This window comes from Podospora pseudoanserina, chromosome 6, assembly GCF_035222485.1.
Source record: "Podospora pseudoanserina strain CBS 124.78 chromosome 6, whole genome shotgun sequence".
Lineage (NCBI taxonomy): Eukaryota > Fungi > Ascomycota > Sordariomycetes > Sordariales > Podosporaceae > Podospora > Podospora pseudoanserina.
In genome coordinates this window covers 2,288,444-2,307,731 of record NC_085925.1, presented here as the reverse complement: position 1 = coordinate 2,307,731, position 19,288 = coordinate 2,288,444, and the positions used below count along the sequence as shown (strand labels likewise).

At 51.9% G+C, this 19,288-nt stretch overlaps 11 protein-coding genes across 11 annotated transcripts; 6 read left to right on the top strand and 5 right to left on the bottom strand.

Annotated features, from left to right (window-relative positions):
• Positions 1 to 186: 186 nt before the first annotated feature.
• On the top strand, positions 187 to 436 carry QC764_0094790 (uncharacterized protein; the record flags this gene model as incomplete). The annotated part of the gene is made up of 2 exons (XM_062940966.1): positions 187 to 361; positions 417 to 436. 2 exons carry the CDS (start codon positions 187 to 189, stop codon positions 434 to 436), a joined length of 195 nt encoding a protein of 64 aa, XP_062797690.1.
• Positions 437 to 698: 262 nt separating this feature from the next.
• On the top strand, positions 699 to 1,573 carry QC764_0094780 (uncharacterized protein; the record flags this gene model as incomplete). Its single annotated transcript, XM_062940965.1, has 3 exons — positions 699 to 791; positions 1,098 to 1,224; positions 1,286 to 1,573. 3 exons carry the CDS (start codon positions 699 to 701, stop codon positions 1,327 to 1,329), a joined length of 264 nt encoding a protein of 87 aa, XP_062797689.1. The 3' UTR covers positions 1,330 to 1,573.
• A 4,462-nt stretch (positions 1,574 to 6,035) lies between these two features.
• Positions 6,036 to 7,699, bottom strand: QC764_0094770 (uncharacterized protein; the record flags this gene model as incomplete). Its single annotated transcript, XM_062940964.1, has 3 exons — positions 6,036 to 7,328; positions 7,378 to 7,616; positions 7,677 to 7,699. 3 exons carry the CDS (start codon positions 7,697 to 7,699, stop codon positions 6,259 to 6,261), a joined length of 1,332 nt encoding a protein of 443 aa, XP_062797688.1. The 3' UTR covers positions 6,036 to 6,258.
• Positions 7,700 to 8,949: 1,250 nt separating this feature from the next.
• Positions 8,950 to 9,836, top strand: QC764_0094760 (uncharacterized protein; the record flags this gene model as incomplete). The annotated part of the gene is made up of 2 exons (XM_062940963.1): positions 8,950 to 9,224; positions 9,290 to 9,836. The coding sequence occupies 2 exons, from the start codon at positions 8,950 to 8,952 to the stop codon at positions 9,834 to 9,836; spliced, it is 822 nt and encodes a 273-aa protein (XP_062797687.1).
• A 91-nt stretch (positions 9,837 to 9,927) lies between these two features.
• On the bottom strand, positions 9,928 to 11,335 carry QC764_0094750 (uncharacterized protein; the record flags this gene model as incomplete). The annotated part of the gene is made up of 4 exons (XM_062940962.1): positions 9,928 to 10,468; positions 10,532 to 10,917; positions 11,008 to 11,115; positions 11,174 to 11,335. 4 exons carry the CDS (start codon positions 11,333 to 11,335, stop codon positions 9,928 to 9,930), a joined length of 1,197 nt encoding a protein of 398 aa, XP_062797686.1.
• An 865-nt stretch (positions 11,336 to 12,200) lies between these two features.
• Positions 12,201 to 13,387, bottom strand: QC764_0094740 (uncharacterized protein; the record flags this gene model as incomplete). Its single annotated transcript, XM_062940961.1, has 2 exons — positions 12,823 to 13,387; positions 12,201 to 12,491 (listed from the first exon to the last, which is right to left on the bottom strand). Exons 1-2 carry the CDS (start codon positions 12,835 to 12,837, stop codon positions 12,201 to 12,203), a joined length of 306 nt encoding a protein of 101 aa, XP_062797685.1. The 5' UTR covers positions 12,838 to 13,387.
• On the top strand, positions 12,457 to 13,782 carry QC764_0094730 (uncharacterized protein). Its single transcript, XM_062940960.1, has 4 exons — positions 12,457 to 12,634; positions 12,718 to 13,176; positions 13,255 to 13,408; positions 13,463 to 13,782. The coding sequence occupies exons 2-4, from the start codon at positions 12,879 to 12,881 to the stop codon at positions 13,731 to 13,733; spliced, it is 723 nt and encodes a 240-aa protein (XP_062797684.1). The 5' UTR covers positions 12,457 to 12,634; positions 12,718 to 12,878; the 3' UTR covers positions 13,734 to 13,782.
• A 9-nt stretch (positions 13,783 to 13,791) lies between these two features.
• QC764_0094720 (uncharacterized protein) lies at positions 13,792 to 14,565 on the bottom strand (the record flags this gene model as incomplete). The annotated part of the gene is made up of 1 exon (XM_062940959.1): positions 13,792 to 14,565. One exon carries the CDS (start codon positions 14,563 to 14,565, stop codon positions 13,792 to 13,794), a length of 774 nt encoding a protein of 257 aa, XP_062797683.1.
• Positions 14,566 to 15,238: 673 nt separating this feature from the next.
• QC764_0094710 (uncharacterized protein) lies at positions 15,239 to 16,240 on the bottom strand (the record flags this gene model as incomplete). Its single annotated transcript, XM_062940958.1, has 1 exon — positions 15,239 to 16,240. The coding sequence occupies one exon, from the start codon at positions 16,238 to 16,240 to the stop codon at positions 15,239 to 15,241; it is 1,002 nt and encodes a 333-aa protein (XP_062797682.1).
• Positions 15,564 to 16,242, top strand: QC764_0094700 (uncharacterized protein; the record flags this gene model as incomplete). The annotated part of the gene is made up of 3 exons (XM_062940957.1): positions 15,564 to 15,869; positions 16,067 to 16,163; positions 16,229 to 16,242. The coding sequence occupies 3 exons, from the start codon at positions 15,564 to 15,566 to the stop codon at positions 16,240 to 16,242; spliced, it is 417 nt and encodes a 138-aa protein (XP_062797681.1).
• Positions 16,243 to 16,762: 520 nt separating this feature from the next.
• Positions 16,763 to 18,409, top strand: QC764_600690 (uncharacterized protein; the record flags this gene model as incomplete). The annotated part of the gene is made up of 1 exon (XM_062948583.1): positions 16,763 to 18,409. The coding sequence occupies one exon, from the start codon at positions 16,763 to 16,765 to the stop codon at positions 18,407 to 18,409; it is 1,647 nt and encodes a 548-aa protein (XP_062797680.1).
• Positions 18,410 to 19,288: the final 879 nt, after the last annotated feature.

Here is a 19,288-nt window from a genome sequence, read left to right as displayed (position 1 = left end):
AAATCGATCTACTGTAAAGGCCTGCTTTGATGTTCCTGACGCATGCTTTCCAATATGCAGCATCAAGGACGTTATTTGCCATTTACGAGCCCAGAAACCAGGCGTATGAACGGCTGCCTAAAATAGATTGAGTATTCTTCTCCCTCGCTGGCAGGAAGTACCGTTAGTCAAACTTGCCATCGCAGGATGCCTACTCTCGACGCGGCGTTGATATGCAACACGAGCCACGACCGGCGAATACTGTGGCTTTTCTCTTCAACGGCCCGCCACAACCGGAAAAAGTCGTGGCGCTTTCCTCAGCACCCAGCCACAACCGGTGAACAGCGTGGCTTACTCAACGACCTCTGCTCCAGAAACTCTCGTGTGTCACCCCAAACCAAACATACCGGCAATCAAGTTTCTGATATCTTGTCAAGAACCTGAGCAAAGGCAATGATAGGTTTTGAAGATGTCAAAAGTGAAGAAATATGAGGCTCCATGGGCATCTGTTGCATATGGAGAACAGAGGGCAGGTAGGAGTCATAGACGGCAGGGCAGGCAGGGCAATGAAAGACGTCTATATATATGATGGTTGTCGCCACTGTAATTCCAAATGTCGACATCCTTGAAGCCTTGACAAGCATTTTCCCCGGGAACTTCCCCAGACACAAAAGTTTGCGCCACCCTCAGCTGCCATATTCCCGATTGGTCTTCCTATCATGGCTATTGGAACAACCGACCCCACATCTCAACGTCTTACCTCGTCTCGGTCAACAGATATCTCAGAGCACTGGCACCTTCACCTCAATATTGTAAGTTCTAGATTTTAAGGACGTCCTTTGTTACGCTACTGTCCTACTTTCCAAATCCTCCTTCCACCCTCCCCAGAACTTCCCCCCCTCCTAGCCCTTTTTCTTTCTTCCCATCCTTTTCGCGCAATTTCCCCCAGCCTGGATCGTTCCTCGGAAGCTATGTTTTTCTTCAAAACATGGCGAGAGGACACATAACGCTCCCACTACACATACTGCGTCTTGTGTCGCTTCCCGAACAGTATTCGAAACTAAACCAATACACCCAGCCCAACATTATCAGCAAGCTAACATGCCTTCCCATCACAGAACCACAAGTTTGAGACACAGGAGAAACACAAAGCGTTCACTGCTCCGCCAGTCGTGAACCGGTTTCTTGCAGCTGGGTCCGAGTCTGCTTCTACTGTTTGGGAGCGTCTGTTAGACAAAGAGGATGGTTTGTACGTTCATTCTACCTACAATAACGGGGAAGATGCCTAACATGACTGCATTTCTAGCTTGCACAAGAGCCAGACACAGGAGGGACCAAGTTAAGAGGTGATCATAAGTTTGCCCTGCTTACCAGTTGGCGGGAACTTTGCGGCACTGGAATTGGATTTGTGCTATTTGCTTTTTGGTCGTGGGAGGCGTTGGGTTGGGGGTTATTGAATTGGAGGGTTGTTGCCTTATCTCGAAATGGTTTTTGTTTTGTTCAAGAGTTTTGTTGATTGGAGTTGGGGGTCTGTTATTTTGGACACCAAGGCTGGTGAGGGGTGTTGTTGTTATTTGAGACTATATAGAGTACAACCAGACAATCAATTCAAGGGAAATGTGATGCTGATTCTGGAAGAAATATCTGCCAAATTCTGAGGTGAATTTTCCTATAGTATTTCTATATCCACCCCCTCCATCTTCCGGCACTTCAGGCTTGGCCGCTAAGCGCCAACAGAAAATAAACATTGAAACTTAAAAATAAAACCCGGCGGCGATCCCAGTTTACGCATTATCACGATAGTCTATTTCCAGCTCTGCAAAGACAATCTATCTACCATGTCGCTGTTGTCAATCGACTGTACGTTTTGACCGATGGCTCTCATCATCCTCGTGGTTAAGATGAGTATTTTGTTCCTGCGAAACAACCTGCAACTCGGCATCCGCCAGTCCATATAGCTCTTCGCTAATGTTTGATTTGCCCAGCCCTTACTAGTGCCTCAATAATCTTCTTCTTCCTTATGTATCCACTCTCCTTCTTCCTTTACCCATTTTTGATTCATGCGGTTGACTACGAATAAGGGCTTCCAGCTCCTTAAGAACCTCGCCAATGTTTTTATAGCTCGAGAGCTCTACTTTAATAACATCACGGAGGTGGCTAGGCGCCAACAAGTTGTCTTTCTTAGTCGACCTCGCGTAATACGTAGCGGTTCTCAGCAGGTTTTTAACCGCTCTTCCCTATTTTAAGCGTCAATAGCTGTGATATATAAACCCCCGGGGGCTTTCGTGGCACCACGATACTTACGTTCAGTTCCAGAAAGCCAAGTAATTTGAAAGTCTCGGGCGTCCAACTCTTCCCGTTCGGCGACCTTACTGTTGAACAGCACAAGCCCCTCCCATATTAACCTACGTTGGTCGACGCCGAGATCTGGTAGTTTAATCGTTATCTACTGTAAACGAGCCGACAAGCCATCAATACGCCCCCGAGACCTATGTTCGTCGTCGCGCCGTTCATCGTCACATCGTCACTATCGCCGCGGGGTAACTACTTATCGTCGGAAATTCATCTGCTTAGACGTCGCTTTGCTGACCGGGGGGCTTAGCTGACATTATATATAAGACGTCGGGGACCGAGCCTCTGGTTCCTCTATACTCCCCTCCGTGACGCGGTATAAATCACTCAATACCGACAGAGAGAATTCCGTCCTCCTAGAAGCAATACTAGTTATCTTTATAAGATAGCGAAGGAATCTATTGCATAGTCGATACTAAACTCGAGCTACTCGACCGTCAAAAGTTATTAATTTACGATTGATACCTATAGACCGAGCGACTTCCAGTTTAACACTCGGCCTCCATCCGTTGTTAGACTATGCTAAGCACCTCCTTGCCTCTAAATAAGGGTTATAATGTAACCCGTCCTTCTCCATAAGCAGGTTGAGAAAGTACGAAGATAGCTCTTGCTTGATATTGCGAGATGCTCCGCTAACCAAAACCGCTGCAGAGCCTCCAGATTTTGGATTCCCTTCTCTTTTTCCTTCATCTAAATCCTAAAACTCGCCCGCCAGCGCTGCCCCTAGCGATTTTTTTGGGAAATATTTTAATTATGTTAACATTTCTTCGTCCGTTCTCCTCCCCCTCGGCTGGGCATGGGCCGAAGCCTTTGCGGATTGCGTCTTCGATAGCGCGGAAGGTTGGGTTCGGGGCGGCCGGTTCAAGCTGTCAGTAGGGCCCGTCCTGAAGGCAGTGTTGACCGCAATGGCCGTCCGGGCAGCTCAGCTGCTCACTAAACCCACCTTTCGCCTGTTGGGCCGCTTTCTGCCGGCGATACCTTCGTTAGTTCTCGAGCTGACGTAGGGGAGGCCCTGAGTCCGGCGGGGCTCTCGACAACCCCGGTACTGGCACTGCGGTCCAGCCGGGGGCCCATCTTCCGCTCTATCGGCCATCGTCTGGTCGGTCAAGTGCAGCTCAACCTTATTTGAGCATCATGTCCATCCATGACACAACTACTGATCAACTCGCTGCACTATCTGGTGTCTAATACCGATCATTATGCCGCAGCATCATTTCGCACCCTTACCGTCCCCGATCAGGGCTTCAGAGCGGCATCTGGGCGCAGCCTGGTGAGTCCAGCCGCAATCCGCCGCAATCCTCATGTCTCAGTCACACTTCTAACACTTGCTCTTCTGGCAGCCCTCCTACATGTTGAGAAGGAAGATGTAACCGGCCCATCTTCCGCTCTATGGTCCCCGGCTGATGATTCCCATACACATCTCTCTCTCTCTCTCTCTCTCTCTCTCTCTCTCTCTCTCTCTCTCTCTCTCTCTCTCTCTCTCTCTCTCTCTCTCTCTCTCTCTCTCTCTCTCTCTCTCTCTCTCTCTCTCTCTCTCTCTCTCTCTCACGAACATTGGTCCACATAACTTCTCTCTTCGAAACATCAGTTGTGGTCACATCACCAGGCTCCGCTGGGAGCGCTCCGATGGCCAGCCCCTTGCCGACGCCGGAGTCGGAGCCCAAGTCGCCGAATCGCAAGTTCTGCGGCATAACCACCTTGCACATGCCTCGCGTCATGCTCACCATGATGGCGTTTTATACTTTTTCGATAACGGTTGCCTGCGAGAGCACCTTTTTCCTACGCCCATATACCACTCCATGGGTCTTCTGCACATGGCCTCTCTCATTCTGGAACAATCGGCCCATCTTCCGCTCTACGGGTCCTGGGAGACAACTTATCAACGTAACAGCTTGCTCTGTTCTTCCGTTCAATGTGGGTCGTGGAATCCCTTTTCATTCTCAAAGGGAATAGCTTTCTTGGGATCTGCGTCACAGCATATACGTGTGGAAGGTAGCGGAAATCATGTCAGCCACAGCTCCGCACATCTTGTGTCATGTGTTTACATATAGTGAGGGACTTTGGAAGAACATGTCAACAAATCAATCGCATGTACATACCTGCAACCATAGAGTCATGCAATTGAATGAAGTTGCTCAGGGTCATTTGATACCTGGCATACGGCCTGTTTCAGTCATCAAACAATCTACAGTGTTTCCGCCATGCTCAAAACACAACCAAAGTCAAAGAAAAGGCCAAGGCAGGGCAAATTAGCCTCAGAGGTGTTCATATCGGCTTTTGGAAGGCTTACTTCATGTGAGAGCAGCGAGGCACGCAAAGCAAAGGCCTAAGCATGGAAGTGATGCTGATTCGTAACATTTGATCTTCAGGCCATGGCACGCGTCGTAACACTTCACTTGATTTGACTTGATGCACCGATCTTATTCCTGCGGCCCCCTATTTCCGGATGTCGTCCAATCCCGGCCCCACAACCCCGGAATGTGGGTCCGGCAACCGACCGACATTGGATAAACTGCTCCGAGGTAGCCACACCATCGCCAATCTCCTTTTCCAAGGTGGCACGCTCCTTGGGGAGTCTAGCAGGGCCTTCAGACGAGTTGCCATCCTTGTCGAGGGTCGACTGCTGGTGTCCAGCCACCTCGATCATGCGCTCCGCGGTGGCATTGCGCTACTCTGAAAAGAAGAGAGCGTCGAGCCGGTTCATACCACCAAGCTCGTCGAATATGACTTCGCTGTTGATCTTTTGGTAATGGTGCCAGCTGATGAAGAATGAGTCTTCATGGGAGTGGGCAGGGTTCAAAGGTGTGGCTCATTAGAGCCTTTCAGTCTACACTACCTAAGCAAGAGGCGGCACCAAAGAGGTTCAATGTACTCGTTGGATTATCTGGAACATTTCAATGCTGTTCCCAATTGCGAATTCAAACCCCTGAACGCAAGCAAAACATTTTTTGATGCTTTTTGTGTGGTGTACCATTTTTGGTCAATCGGCCAATATTTTCCTCTACGCGCTGGCGCTAATGATCGATTTTCCGCAATCACACAAAATACTCCCGGTATGGTTAAGCGAACATTTGTTGTGCCCTCTGTTTTGGGTGTTTCTCCGCGCTGCAGATTGCTAGTGGTCAGCTGAATGCCCGCTTTTGCAACTTCAGCTGTGCTGGAAGACACCGGTATGTGACGAGGGGTTCATTGATCAGGGACTCTCTAGTTCTAGCCTTTTGAGCATGGGTTATCTCATCTCGATGCTTTGATGCCTATAAGGATCATTCGACTCTCTTTCGTTCAATGCCTTGTGTGCACGGCAGTTTTCTTGCAGTTTCCATCAACCATCATTTGCACTGTCATTATCTATTCATCGCACAATGGATCGCAAGATGACAACCATCTTGGCCGTCAAACCGACTGCCAAACCCTTTCAAGATTGGTGGGGCTACCAATCGATTTCCCTCAAGACCACGGCAGGTCAAAAAGTCGACAATGCCGATGGTGAGGGTGTTGTCATATATGTCCTCGAGAACGAATTCTTGCTCAAGCAACAAGTGAATACTCAAATACACACAGCTTCTCTTTCATGTATTTCTCTGTTTGGCTTGCTATGACAACCTGGCTAGGATCTGCATTACACATGGGAAGACCCCCTCCTGGCCCTCATTGCAGCACATCCAGAAAAGCCTCATCTTCGTTGCACATGAAGGGAAGAAGGGGGTTGAAGATGTAATATGAAATAATTGCATTCTGAACATACTTCCATCTCTCAAAGCCCAAGACCCAGGCACCAAAGCGAGAACAGTACGGTGGCCCGATCCATCCAACACGTGCAATTGGTGATATGGGGCTTGACTGCTTTGGAAGAACCCGTTTCAACAACGAGGTTTCCTGGTGGTCTCACCCTACCACAGGCCTCTCATCACATGCACGTGACAATGATCAGATCCCGCAATCCGCCGTAGGCTTAATCGGATACTTCCACAGCCCGCTCAGCGCGCAATCAGCCGCAGTCGACCAATACCAGTACTTGTAGGTATACTTGGCCTGACATCGCTTCCTTATATCGACCCGTCGCTGACCATCCGGCGTGAAGAGAGGCGCAACAATGCTGGAAACCTCGCTCAGAATCGGGGCATAGTTCCAGGCAGCATACTTCGGATATTCGGGCACGGTCTTTGTCTTCCAAGCAGTGTAAATCTCATCAGCGGATGTGCGCACCGCGTTCCAGGCCTCATTTTTGTTGGCAATATCTTCCTTGTCAAGCAGCTTCTTGTCACCAAAGGTGTGCCAGGCCCTGCCAATGGGGCTCTTAACAGAGAGACCGATCGCGTTGTCTTCATCGTGCATGTACTTGGCGCATAGATCAGCAGCGCCAACACTGTCGTGGAGCTTGCGTCTCGGGGTGCGCATGTGGCCGGCGGCGAAGGAGTCCTGGAGGAAGTGGTCGCCGAAGGCGTTCATGGCGTAGGCCAGCTCGAGGTTCCCACTGGCGGCGACTTGCAGGGCGACGGAGTGACAGGCGTTGTAAGCAGTGCGGGCGTCGGCGCCGAAGTGGTCCCAGTTGATCTTGGCCAGGCCAAGATAGCTGGGGCATTCGTCAGGACGAGCGATGGTGTAGAGCTGTAGCTGAACGTTGACGTCCGGAATCTTTGGGTAGACAGTCGACGGATCCTGGCCCTTGTCGAGTGCGGCCTGCACCATGTCGACTTCAGTCGAGAGTGTGGTGAGAATCTTCTGCGCCTCGGCTGGGTTGCGAGTCGTGTCCACAGCAAGCCAGTACCAGGCTCGCAAGAAACGCTGGCGCTGGTCCTGCAAGTCCCTACCGTCGCTGATGGGGTTGACAGTGCCGTAGAAGTCTCCAGCCAGTCCGTTGATCTGACCATATGTCACCTCGAGTCCGTTCGGGAGGGTGAAGGGCTTGTTCTTGGCAACGTAGGACTGCCCGTCGTTCCAAGCCAAGGTTAGGGAATCACCGAGGTAGCTATGCTCGGCATACTCGAAACCGCCGTCTGAAGAGAAGTCAGCCAAAGGTTTGTGGGTCTGTTTATCGATCATGACAACACTCACCCTTGTGTGGTTTCGTTGCGCGCTCCTGTTTCCACTTGACATAGTCAATCTTGGAAGCGGCTTCGATCTCTTCCTCAGAGACAGGAATGGCGACCAGCTGGGAGTAGTCGTTATGGCCATGGTCTGGCTGAAGTTTCTCCAGCGCTGCTTCGATGTCGGGTGGGGCATTGGGGTCGTTCTCGTGGTCGTAGTCCCATCCAATGGGCTCGTGACCTAGGGTCTCCACGGTGCTGGTTGCACTGTTAGCTCCGTGACCGGCAACAAATGATTGGATGGCTGAGATAACTCACAGTTCCTGAAATTCGGTGGTCATGATGGGGGTGTTTTCCTTGTGAGTGAAGGAGGTGTTGTTGGCAATGTGTTCTGCCATGGTTACTTGGACGAGAGAACCAAGGGAACACTGCTTTTTTATAACCTTTTCATGGGAGATAGCATGGAGCCATCCACATGAATCTCTTGCAAAGCCGACTGTTAGCTATCAATCCAAGAGCTTGTACCAAGGTCCAAAGTCCACACGCAATTGCTCTCAGGCATGGTGCATCCCCATGCAAGACTGGGCGTCTTCAGGAACAAGATTGAAGCATGGTGATGGAACCCGAGTTCAATCACATAGCTATCACATCGCTCAATGTGGTATCTAAACAGGAATAGCGACAGCTTGTTGGGCCTGGCTGAATCTGGATATTGGACACTGAGTAAAGTGTATGCAATATACCAGCACACCTAAACAGTCTCACGACCTACCAGGGCTCACTAAGGTATCTTGTGGCTGCAAAGGTGGTTTCACCTCTGTTTCCTACCCATGGCAACTATTGGATTGAGCATGTTGCGGCTGTTTGTTTGGGCCATCTTAGTGCTCGGATTGCAACTCGGATCCCATCTACCCCTCTCCTGCTGAGCAGCACGGGGTGCATCCCAACTCTTCCAGAAATCGATGCTAAGCCTAATTATTTGGAGCTTGAGTCAATATTTGGTCAGATCACCGCCTTGTAGGGCGACGACTGGCTGAGCGGAGTATGTTGTCCGGTGTATCTCTCTCATGGCAGATGGTCTAGAACCTCAGGACCACGTCAATAAAGAGGATACAACTGCGCAGACTTTACACCACCGTATAGGTGTTGACCAATAATTAGCTGTATGGCGTTCTTTGGGGTTTGCTATAGGTTTTTGCTGCTTGTTCCAGCTGCTGTCAAGCACCGCACTAGTACACATTCAGGGATGTGTTACACACCTTTGTCTCGCTCAACATGCGGCTTGAGACTTATGGGGTTTTCTCCCTCTCCTACCCAGGAATTCTCATAGATCACCCCGCTCACACGCAGGCAGCTAGCTACGCCTGATCAACTTGTGACAGTGAAGCTGGGGACCAACTGTTTCATTTATAAAGCCGCTCCTAGATAGCATCATCGGATCTTCCCTTTTGCCTCACCATCAGCCAAACCATTCAGTCTAAAGTTTTTACCGACACTCATATTTCACCATCCCTCCTTTACCACCCTTCATCACTAACTCAACCTGGATCTCCTACCCCCAAATTGGTGCGGCACGTCCCCAACACCAAACATGGCTACCCTAACCTCCGAACCCTCCACAAAGGAGATCATCATCGGTCAAGTTATCGATGCCCTCGGCGAACATGCCCTCGACACTGTCTCCCCTTCAGACAAGGTCCCCTCCCTACCCAGAGACGACTCCTCCCCCGACGATGACTTCTTCCCCCACTGCATAACCCAGCAGCCCATCCCCAGGCCTTTCCGCGGGCCCGGTGCACCCCACAACATCATGGTCGGTCTCGAAAAGGAGTGCCCGCGATGGGCACCCGGGTCAGTCATCAGATGGTATACACCCCCCTTCCCTCTGATTTTCCCCCTCCTCAAAACCAAGTATACTAACCCCCTGTCAGGGTCGCCCTAACCTCCGGCTTCAAAACCCCCTCCGACGCCTCCTACGCAGCAACCCACCTAAACCTCGCCTGCCAAAAGTGGAACGACCTCTCCATCGGCGTAACCTTCGAATGGGTCACCGACCCCAAAGACGCCACCTTCGCCCTCTGCCACGGCGGCGACAGCGGCGGCACCCTCGCCTCAGCCTTCTTCCCCAACGCCAACGACCTCAACATGATGCTCGTCTACAACCCCGTCTTTTCCATGCCCCGGTGGAAGGCAAACCTATGGAAGGTCTTCACCCACGAGCTAGGGCACGTTTTAGGGTTAAGGCACGAGTTCGCGGTGGACGTGAACCCCGAGACGGGGACCGTGTTTGAGGCGGCGGCGTCGGTGCAGTTGGGGCCGAGGAACGAAAAGTCGGTTATGAATTACTCGAGGGCCCCGCCAGAAATTCAGGTTAGTGATGTTGAGTCGACAAAGGCGTTTTATGCGTTGAGGGAGGGGGAAGGGGGGGTGCCGGCGATGGTTGGGTTGACGGAGGTGGTGGATTACGTGCCCATGTAGAAAGGGGGAAGGCAGATAGCAGACGGAGAGGTTAAATTCGCGCTGAATGCTTGACCGCTATGAAATCACCAAACGAATATACAACTCCCAGTCACCGCCTCCACTTCCTCGCCTGATTAACCCCCCAACAAGGCGACTCGGGCAGCCCCTGGCCGCCCTCACTCCCGCTCTCAACCATATTCATCCTCGGTAAATCCAACATATCCAAATCCACCACCCCAGGCCCAGCCCACAACTCCGTCCCCCCTGCTTCCACATCATCCCTCTCCCCCTCCGTCCTACTCACCACCGTCTTCTGCGTAACACTCAACGGATAAAGCTTATCCCCCTCCTCCCTCAACTTCCTCCTCTCAAAATCAACCGTCTTCTCACTCTCAACTCCCTCCCCCTTCACCCCACCATCACTCTCCTCCCCCCCCAACTTCCCCTCCTCCTGACGATCCCCCCCCTTCCACCGCCCCCTCACCTTATGATACAGCGCCGGCATAGCAGGCATACAAGCACAAACAATACTCAAATTCGCCTCCAACGCCCCCAACAACGCCGCAATACCCGCGTACTCTGTAAAGTTAGTAGCCATCCACTCCTCCATATTGTTGTAAACCAGCCTCGTAATGGAGACGCCACAGATCCTACCCATTGTCAGTACAACCTCCGCTTTTTTTTCCCTTCCTTGCTCCCCCGGGAAAACTTACACGATCCCAAAACTAAAAACCCCCCACAACCCCCACTTCCTCCGCCTTCTCATACTCCTCAACCCCAAAATCACCCCCCCCGGCAGCAACAAGATCAGACAATCCAGTATAGCCCCCACCCCCGTTTGCGCTACATAGAAATTGCTCGTCTCAATGCAGACATAGTCCGGATTGGAGACTTTATCCCAGTTTGCGCTAAAGGGTCGGCAGCCGGCGAGGGAGACGATCACAAAGGCGATGCCGTACCCTGTTGTCAGGGCGAGGAGGATGTAATCGCATATGACGAACCAGTGGTAGGCTGAGAATACTGTGAGGAAGTAAGAAAGAAGGGAGATTTTGACGAGGGTTACGGATAGGGAGCCGCAGACACCTATGGTGATGAATTGCTATCGTCAGAAGGTTAGTGTTTATGTGGAAAAGGGAGGTGGTGGTTGCTGGGGTGATGACAGGTGGGGAATGGAACAGGGGTTATTTACCTTGGTGGAGAACAGGAGTTCTTCTGCTGTTACGGTTGATGAGACCTGGCCGACACCGCCGTGGGTGACGGTGAAATTCTCGGAGACGACTAGGCCGAAGGTGAAGAGCTATGTTGGTGGGTCGTTAGTTGTTGTGGGGGCCAGCGAGAGAGGGTTGGGAACGCACCCAGGAGGCTATGATGGAGTACTCGGACAGTCCCATCTTGGTGCCACGCAATGACTGCGAGTAGAACCTCAGTGCCACCGCTGTAAAGGACAGGAGTAAGCCAGTGCTGTTCACCGCTAATACCGCAGTCGGAAACACCATGCGGACATTGTAGGGGGCCATCGTAGGGATGAGGCTCTATCTGCGGCAACAGCGGTGACCGTCTAGATGGCAATATCAAGGGATGAACCAATGTTACTGATTCTGTCCGGACAACTACCTCCCAAGTGCATGAAGGCGATGCAATGCACGCCGGTCAGGTTGCCATGAGGATATCAAAATGAAATTTCCGTGACAGCCGGTTCACGGCCGAAATGTTGGGGGAAACCGACGGTTATCTGAGATAGCGCTTCTCCGATAAGCGTCTGGGAGCCTCAGCTCATCGCTGAATTTGAGGCTGCTTGCGGTCAGACTTCATGCACTTTTGCGCCGCTGGCTGACCGAGATCGTTGCACCATACCTTATCGTGAAGCTGTGCCGTATCCACGCTGAACCACGGAAGGGCCGGGAGAGGAACGACCAATGCTACCCGCACAACGTGCTGGGACGGGCCTATCCAGCCGTCTTCGTCCTGCGTAGGACTTTCGAATGCGATTTTGAAAGGAATGTGGCTCTGTATGACGGAGGTGGGCGGACAAGGACGGTGATAGCTCTGTTGGTCAGACAGTGAATCCTGTGGCCCGGCATATGGAAGTCTGTTAAAGGTAATGTTGGAAGTGTAGTGCGGTACAGATCCTTCGGATCCATGCTGTATGTTTGTTTGCCCGATTTCTGGTCTTTGGTTCTCAAAGGTCGATCCTACTAATGGTGTAAAAAGATGGCTCTAGCCTGTCGTGGCTGGGGGATCTGCGGAATCTCTGACCAATGCAGGGGCATACCCACTGTACCTTTGCATGCACTACCACCCGGGGCTATCATAGCTACGGGATCTTCGGGAGCGGCACGACAACCTACATAGATCCTATGCTGCATATGCAAGCTTATGCCCTCAGTCGGATCCACTTTCGGCCACTTGACGCTCCTCTCGGTAAACAGTTTGGCCAAACGCAACCAGTTGTGCAATATGAGTGGTCTTGGGGTCGTTGGTAAGGCACCCAGTGGGAGCATACGCCGCAGCCATGCTTGCGGTCCTTTTCCCGATATTCTGCATAAATCGTTTTGTGATGGAAGTTTCCGTGATCCAGGTTGCCTTGCCAGTTGGATTGTTGACGGCGAGCAATTGCGCCGCTTGATGGTGATGAATATTGTATAAAGCTGTGTGGACGGATACGCCGGAATCCTGTCAAAATCTGTCGTCAGTGGCTGCCAAACTCGATTATTCAGGTCGCCTCGTTTACCTCAGATTGATACGCGTAAGATGTCGAACGAAACGGCGCATGACGAAGCGTACATTTTGGGGAGGAGCTTTTCGGCCAATGCTCGGTCAGTGCAAATGTCAAAGAAGCCTTGGCTGGCCCTGGCCTTCAGGGGTAGGTTAATCAGAGTCTGACCTTTCTGCGTTGTAGGCTCAACCTGCAATATTTCCTTTGGAAAGACGGCGGATTTAGTCTCCATCCTAACATTCCAGCGGACCGCGAAGGGATGCAGGTCGCGGAGATAGGAGTGGGCACCGGGTACGGTTTCATCTAAAGTTTCCCCCTCACCTTATGTGCCCTTCCTGTCAGCCATGCAGGCCAAATGCATGTCGTTCACACCATATCCTTTTCTATGCAGGATCTGGCTCGTGGACCTGGCGCGATATCTCCCGGCTTCGGCAAGGATCGACGGCTTCGATATCGACTTGACGCAGTGTCCACCCAAGGAATGGTTACCACCCAACGTGTCGGTTCACAATCTCGACTGCTTGGCACCGCTGCCAGACCGCCTCGTTGGGAGGTATGACATTGTTCACATCCAACTGTTTCATCTAGCTGTCCACAGCAACGATCCCGCTCCGATCATCAAAAACCTTGTCAAGCTGTTGAGTATGGGTCCCACTCTTTCGGTCAGGCGGTTGAGCTCTTGCCGTATCGCCATGTGCTGATACTTAGTGCTTGTCGTAGAGCCCGGCGGGTGGATCTCCTGGGGGGAGATTGATTACAGCAGGTGGAAGATAGTTCGAACCAAGGAGGGAAAGAACATCACCGACAACCTAACCCCATTGCTCGAGATGATAGGTACATTGGGTGGGACGAAGCCAAACTGGACAACTGATGAGTAAATCATTCTATCCTCAAGTCAGACTCTGGAGAACTACTTACACTTTTTCAGTTGGCCAGTCAGACTCCCTGAATTCTTCGAGCAGAATGGCTTGGTGAACATTACCACCGATAATCGTCCGTTTCCTTTGGAGCTCTTGCCGTTTCAGCTAGACACAGCATTGATGGCTTCGGAGGAAGTGAGCTACAAGGCTTTGGATCACATTGGGGGAGACCTAGGCAGCTGCTGCAGAGAACTGATCACCCGAGTATTTCGGGACAGGCAGAAGTTGGCGTACAATGTCGGGCGACTCACTGTTATTGGACAAAGGACAGATAATTGAGTCTGTGCCATAGCAGAGATGTTCAGGGGACTTTGATTCCAACTATGTAGCCAATGATTTACTCCAGCTGAAGTGACCTATTAGCCTCTTCAATCAATGTTTTTGCAGTCCACTCGGGTCGGCTGATGAAGGGCGAATGGCCGGTGTCGACTTTGATGACATTGTCAATCTTATGCGGGCCACTTGCTTTTGCCGAGTCAATGAGGTACTGTGCCGCAACAACGGTGGTCGGCCTGTCCCCAGTGGTAAGGATGTAGGTCGTCGGGACATGGCGCCAAGCGGCGTGAGTAGTGGTACTCCAGAAGGCACCAAAGCTTTGCGGGCGCAGTTCCTTTGCCAGCTCGGCAACTGTGTCGTCGTCTAAATCCTGATAGAACATGCCTTTCACATCCTCTGGCTTGACCGTAACGATGCCCGAGTCCAGACTGGTAATCATCTCTGGGATCATGTTGTCTCGCGTTCCTTCAGGCGAGTGTTGGAACCCTTCCGGAACAAGAAAGGCCGTAATGTAGATGAGTCTGATTACACCCCCCTTCAGCCCTCTGGACATGCAAGTATCCTTGTCCAGACCCTCCAATGCTGTGCCGCCAGTCATTCCGCTGAAGCTGTGTGTGACCACAACAACATCCTGCCGCTTTACGAGGTCCGAAACAGTCTGATGGATTATCTCTACATCCTTGGACCAGTCGGGTGTAGGTGGTGTGGAACCCGAAGAAGGTAATTCGGGAGCAACAGCCTTGTAGCCGGCCTGTTCAAGCTCGGCGATGACACGGTGCCAGCAGCTCGGACTGTGCCACGCACCGTGAAGGAGGACGAAAACGGGCTTGGCCATGTTGATGGAATGTGCTCAGAGGATGCGGATTGCAGGAGGGCGGATTACAAGGACGGCGCGGAGGACGAAGCGAGAATGAGACTGGTGTCGAGGAGGGAAATATCCGGCAGCTTGCTGGAGCTGTGTCGGAACGGGTGCAGGTCAGCAGTCAGCACTGACAAAGCCAAGCTCACATCCCACTGTTCATCAGGCTGGCGGGCAGCGGGGGTGGCGCGGCCGTCAAATATGATAGCGACGGGGGCGTGGGACCGGAGCCGATGTCGCAATAAAGTACCGGCTGTTGGACCGGACCCGGGCGTCCTTTTGTACCGATCCTCCCGAACGGGCTTCGCCTAACGAGAATCTGTGTCACATCAGCGCAGATTAGATAGCGGTGAAAAGACCGGAGTTATGATGACATGGCTGCTAAAAAACCGGGTGTAGTGATCATATCAGATTTCTATCAGTGAAGCGATGTTGAGATCATATATGGTATCGAAAAGAACTCGCAGAGGTCAGGACCGTGTATAGTGCCTAGTAACATGTCCTGTGGATTTTGAAAGAAACGTAATTATTGCTCAACTATGAAAAGAGTGCGAGTTGATTGTATCAGAGAAGGAGCAAACATGCATACCCCCCACCTTCCCCCTCTTGTTTCTATGGCAGGCAACAGCCCAACCCCCACCACCATCATTCATCGCCCACCTGCAGAGAGCAAAGGCAGAGTGTAGAGACCTGCCATCCACAGATTCCACAATTGGAAAGTCCGCTTATCCGCCTCAATGCTACGCCATGTCAGTGTCCTGCATGCAATCAAGAGGCCCAAGAATGCAGCGACCACATGTACCACAGCACCAGCACCCCAAAACCAGGGGCAGACTATCGACCATCCAACCATGGGAATCGCAATCATCCATCGAGCCGGTCCGTCTCCGAGAGCCAACGGCATCGACTTTCTGCCCCTCGAGCTATCCCCGACCTGATCCGCCATGTCCTGAGTCTGTACCGTTGAGAAGACAATGCCGCCAATCATAGCAAGCCATTTGACAACAGTCTGGTTGTTTTCCCCTGAAAATGATAAGGGCGAGTTCATGGCAACTTCCAAGGCCCCCGAGGCAAAGGAGCAGAAACCCAAGGCGTTGATAACGTTCCGGCTGATCCAGCTCCTGTCAGCCAGATTCAGGTCGTTGTATCCATATCCAAGCACCATCAACGCCAGACACTGGCGTGTTCCTCCCAGCCGCAGGCTCGTGAAGAGAGATACCGGATACAACAGAAGCATGAGTATTCTGGCCTGGGCCTCTGTCATTCTCTGTGAAGGCATTGTCCGCCATGGCTTGTTGTGTCGGTCTTCGAGTATGGCTTCCGCCTGACGTTGGTTGTCGATCGCGAAAGGCAACAGGTTGATCCATACCCAAAAGAAGACCATTGGTACGCTGCTCAGCACCTCTGGCCAGTCGTTGGAGCTTGCAATGGCATTAATGATCCCGAAAGCTGACTGGGGGATCACGATCGTTTTCAGGTCACTGCGGGTGAAGAGCCAGATCGATTGGACATGAAAAACGCCACAACCGACCAGCTTCTGCATTCGATGTATGGCCTCGGCCATCTGGTCCATGGTAAGTATCTGGCCCGCCGCAAGACCTTTCATGATGGTAACCACTCTTACCTGGCTGTTCAATAGCTCGGAGTCCATGATCTCTTTTTGTTTCTGTTCACTCGACTTGGTTGGGCCGAATCAGTTCCAGTCTCTCTGGCAGAGACAGCGACGGGTATTTGATCATGTCTGTTTCCTCGCTCATCGCCACGCGGCAGCTATGCCACTACCTCAGCCCCGTCGGCACATTCTCTCAGACGGCGTCTCATCTTCCTTCACATCCGTAACTCCGTCCGGGTAGTTACGTCCCGGAATAACATCACCACTGTGCCACGGCCAAGAGCGTTTCTGCCCTTCGGTCACAAACATGTGCTGAAATAGGCGAGCTCGGAGAACGGAGCGGTGGTCCAGTCGGCTGTCTTCACATTCAACGTTCTGCGCCAGTATCAGACAGCCCGCCATGTTCAGGGGAGGCATAGGGCTGAATGCGGCCCCCCTGATATCTCACCCCGTTCCGAGCATCCGCTTTATCTATCCTCATCATCTCTTCCCTCTCCCCACTCCTAGGCCATATCGGCCCTGTCTTCCACCATAGCACCCGTCCTGCGAAGGTTAGCCACCATGGGTCTTCTGCTAGACCTTCCCTCCGCTGTGCTATACCCAGCAGCCGCCCTGCTTGGGGTTACCTCCCACCTGGCTCTCTTCATACGAGGGGAATGGCACATGCAAGCCCCAATGCTATTCTGGCTCTACTCCTCTCTCACCACCTTCATTTACCTCATTTCCTTCTACAATGACCAACCGAATCCCTTCCAGGCCACCTTCCTTCTCACCACCTCCTACATCCTAGGCCTCTTCAGCAGCATCTCCATCTACCGGCTGTACTTCCACCGCCTCCGCTCCTTCCCCGGTCCCAAACTCGCGGCCATCACAAAATTCTGGCACGTCTGGCAGTGCCGCTACGGGAAAAACCATCTCGTCATTGAAGGCCTCCGGGCCCAACACGGCAGCGTGATCCGCACCGGCCCGGAAGAGCTAACCATCATTGACCCCTCCGTCCCAAACACTATCGACGGCCCAAAGAGTACGTGCACCAAGGCAGTGTGGTATGACTTTTTGCTGCCTGAAATAGCACTCAACACCACGCGGGATGTTCATGAGCATGACCAGAGGAGAAAGGTGTGGGACAAGGGTTTTACTTCTGCTGCTATGAGGGATTATGAGACGCGAGTGTATCACCATGCTGAAGTTCTGGCGGAGAGGATAGAGGGTCTATCCAGACAGGGAAAGCCGATCAATGCCTCTGACTGGTTCTATTTCTTCACGTTTGATGTAATGGGCGAGTTTGCTTTTGGTCAGGGGTTTGAAATGTTGCAATCGCAGAAATGGCACTGGGCGGTGAGGTTGTTGAGACGGGCGATGGGGTTGTTGGGACCCTTTAGTGCTGTTCCTTGGCTTGCGCAGGTAGCGTTTTATGTCACGCCTTGGATGTGGATTGTGAGGGATTGGTTGGGGATGATGGAGTGGTGTAAGGAGCGGATGGGGGAGAGGATCGCAAGGCATGGGAAGGTGGGGGCAAGGAGAGATGTGAGTCATTGGTTGATTGAGGAGAGTTTGAGCAGGGGGACGTTGAAAAAGGATAGGGAGTGGTTGAATGGGGATGCGGTTACGGTTGTTATTGCAGGGAGTGATACTATTGCTCCAACGTTGGTGTTTGCTTTTTATGAGTTGGTCAGGAATAGGGAGCTGCAGGAGAGATTGAGGGGAAAGTTGGACGGGGTGGATATTTATGACAAGGGGGAGCTGGCAAAGGTTGGGTTGTTGACGGGGGTTATTAAGGAGACTATGAGGCTTTGGCCGGCGGTGCCGACTGGGGGTTATCGGCAGACTCCAGAGGGAGGGTTGGAGATTGCGGGAAGCTGGGTGCCAGGTGGGGTCACTATTGTGTCACCGAGGTGGTCAATGGGAAGGTCGGAGAAGGCCTATGAAAGAGCTCACGAGTGGGTTCCAGAGAGGTGGACCACAAGGCCTGAGATGGTGAGGGATGGTAGGGGGTTCCAGCCTTTCAGTCAGGGGAGGTTCAATTGCGTTGGGAAAGCACTTGCAATGGCAGAAATGAGGTTTGTCATTGCATTGCTGGTGACGAGGTTTGATGTTGGGTACTGGGGGAAAGAAAGGGGAGAGAGGCTGGTTGGTGAGTTGAGGGATCAATTCACTGCTTCGCCGGGGGCATTGGAGTTGGAGTTTAAGCTGAGGGGTCGTGCGTAATACGTTCAGTGATCGTTAAAAAATGTCTTGATGTAAAAATCATGCCTGAGCAGCCCAGCACCTTCTCAGCCTCCATTACTGTTGGGGTCTACCTACATTAGGCAAGCGCGCATCTATTCAAAGACATATACCCTGCACCTTGACCACAAACTGGCTGTGGTGAGTTGTCATGCATGTTTTCGAGCAATGGGTCCGCCTTCCGAGCTCGCCCAGACAAACTCAAAATATTCGCTCGAGTCAGCCCCTGATTCTTCATGGTTGCAATCTCAATCCATTCAAATGTCAGCAAACAACGAGCTGCGCTTATATAGAGGTGTTTAATGTAAGCAGACGCGATACCTGGCCATGCAAATACTTAGTCGATGTGACTGATTGACGTTGCCTTAGATCTGGATGATGTCTTTGACGAAATTCTAGCCGCCCTTGCGGATACCGACGTGTTTCAACGTGAAACGACGAGCATTTTATTGTTTATGCTCATGATCACAAGAACGGCGTGCCGGCAAACTCACACTACCTGAGAAGCATTATCAATTGGCTCAAAGTTATACGCTCCCGTACAATCTCGGACAGGGCTCCTCTCTTGGTTCAAGAAACCCAGGAAGGGGGTGATGCTGCCGTTCATAACATTCTCTCGAACCAGTATTGCCTATTACCATCTTTGGATTCCCATAGCACCGTGGTGATCTCCAGCGTCGACGCAGTGGTGGTATTCGGTTCTCAACTTCTCAAAGCATACTACGAAGACCCGTTCACAGCACCTTATGCTGCAACAATCAAGGAAATATTCAACCAATGGAGAACTGAGACAAATGTGACCACAAAGGCTCTACACGGCCGAATCAGAGATTGTGTAGAAGAGCAATACGGGAACCCTAA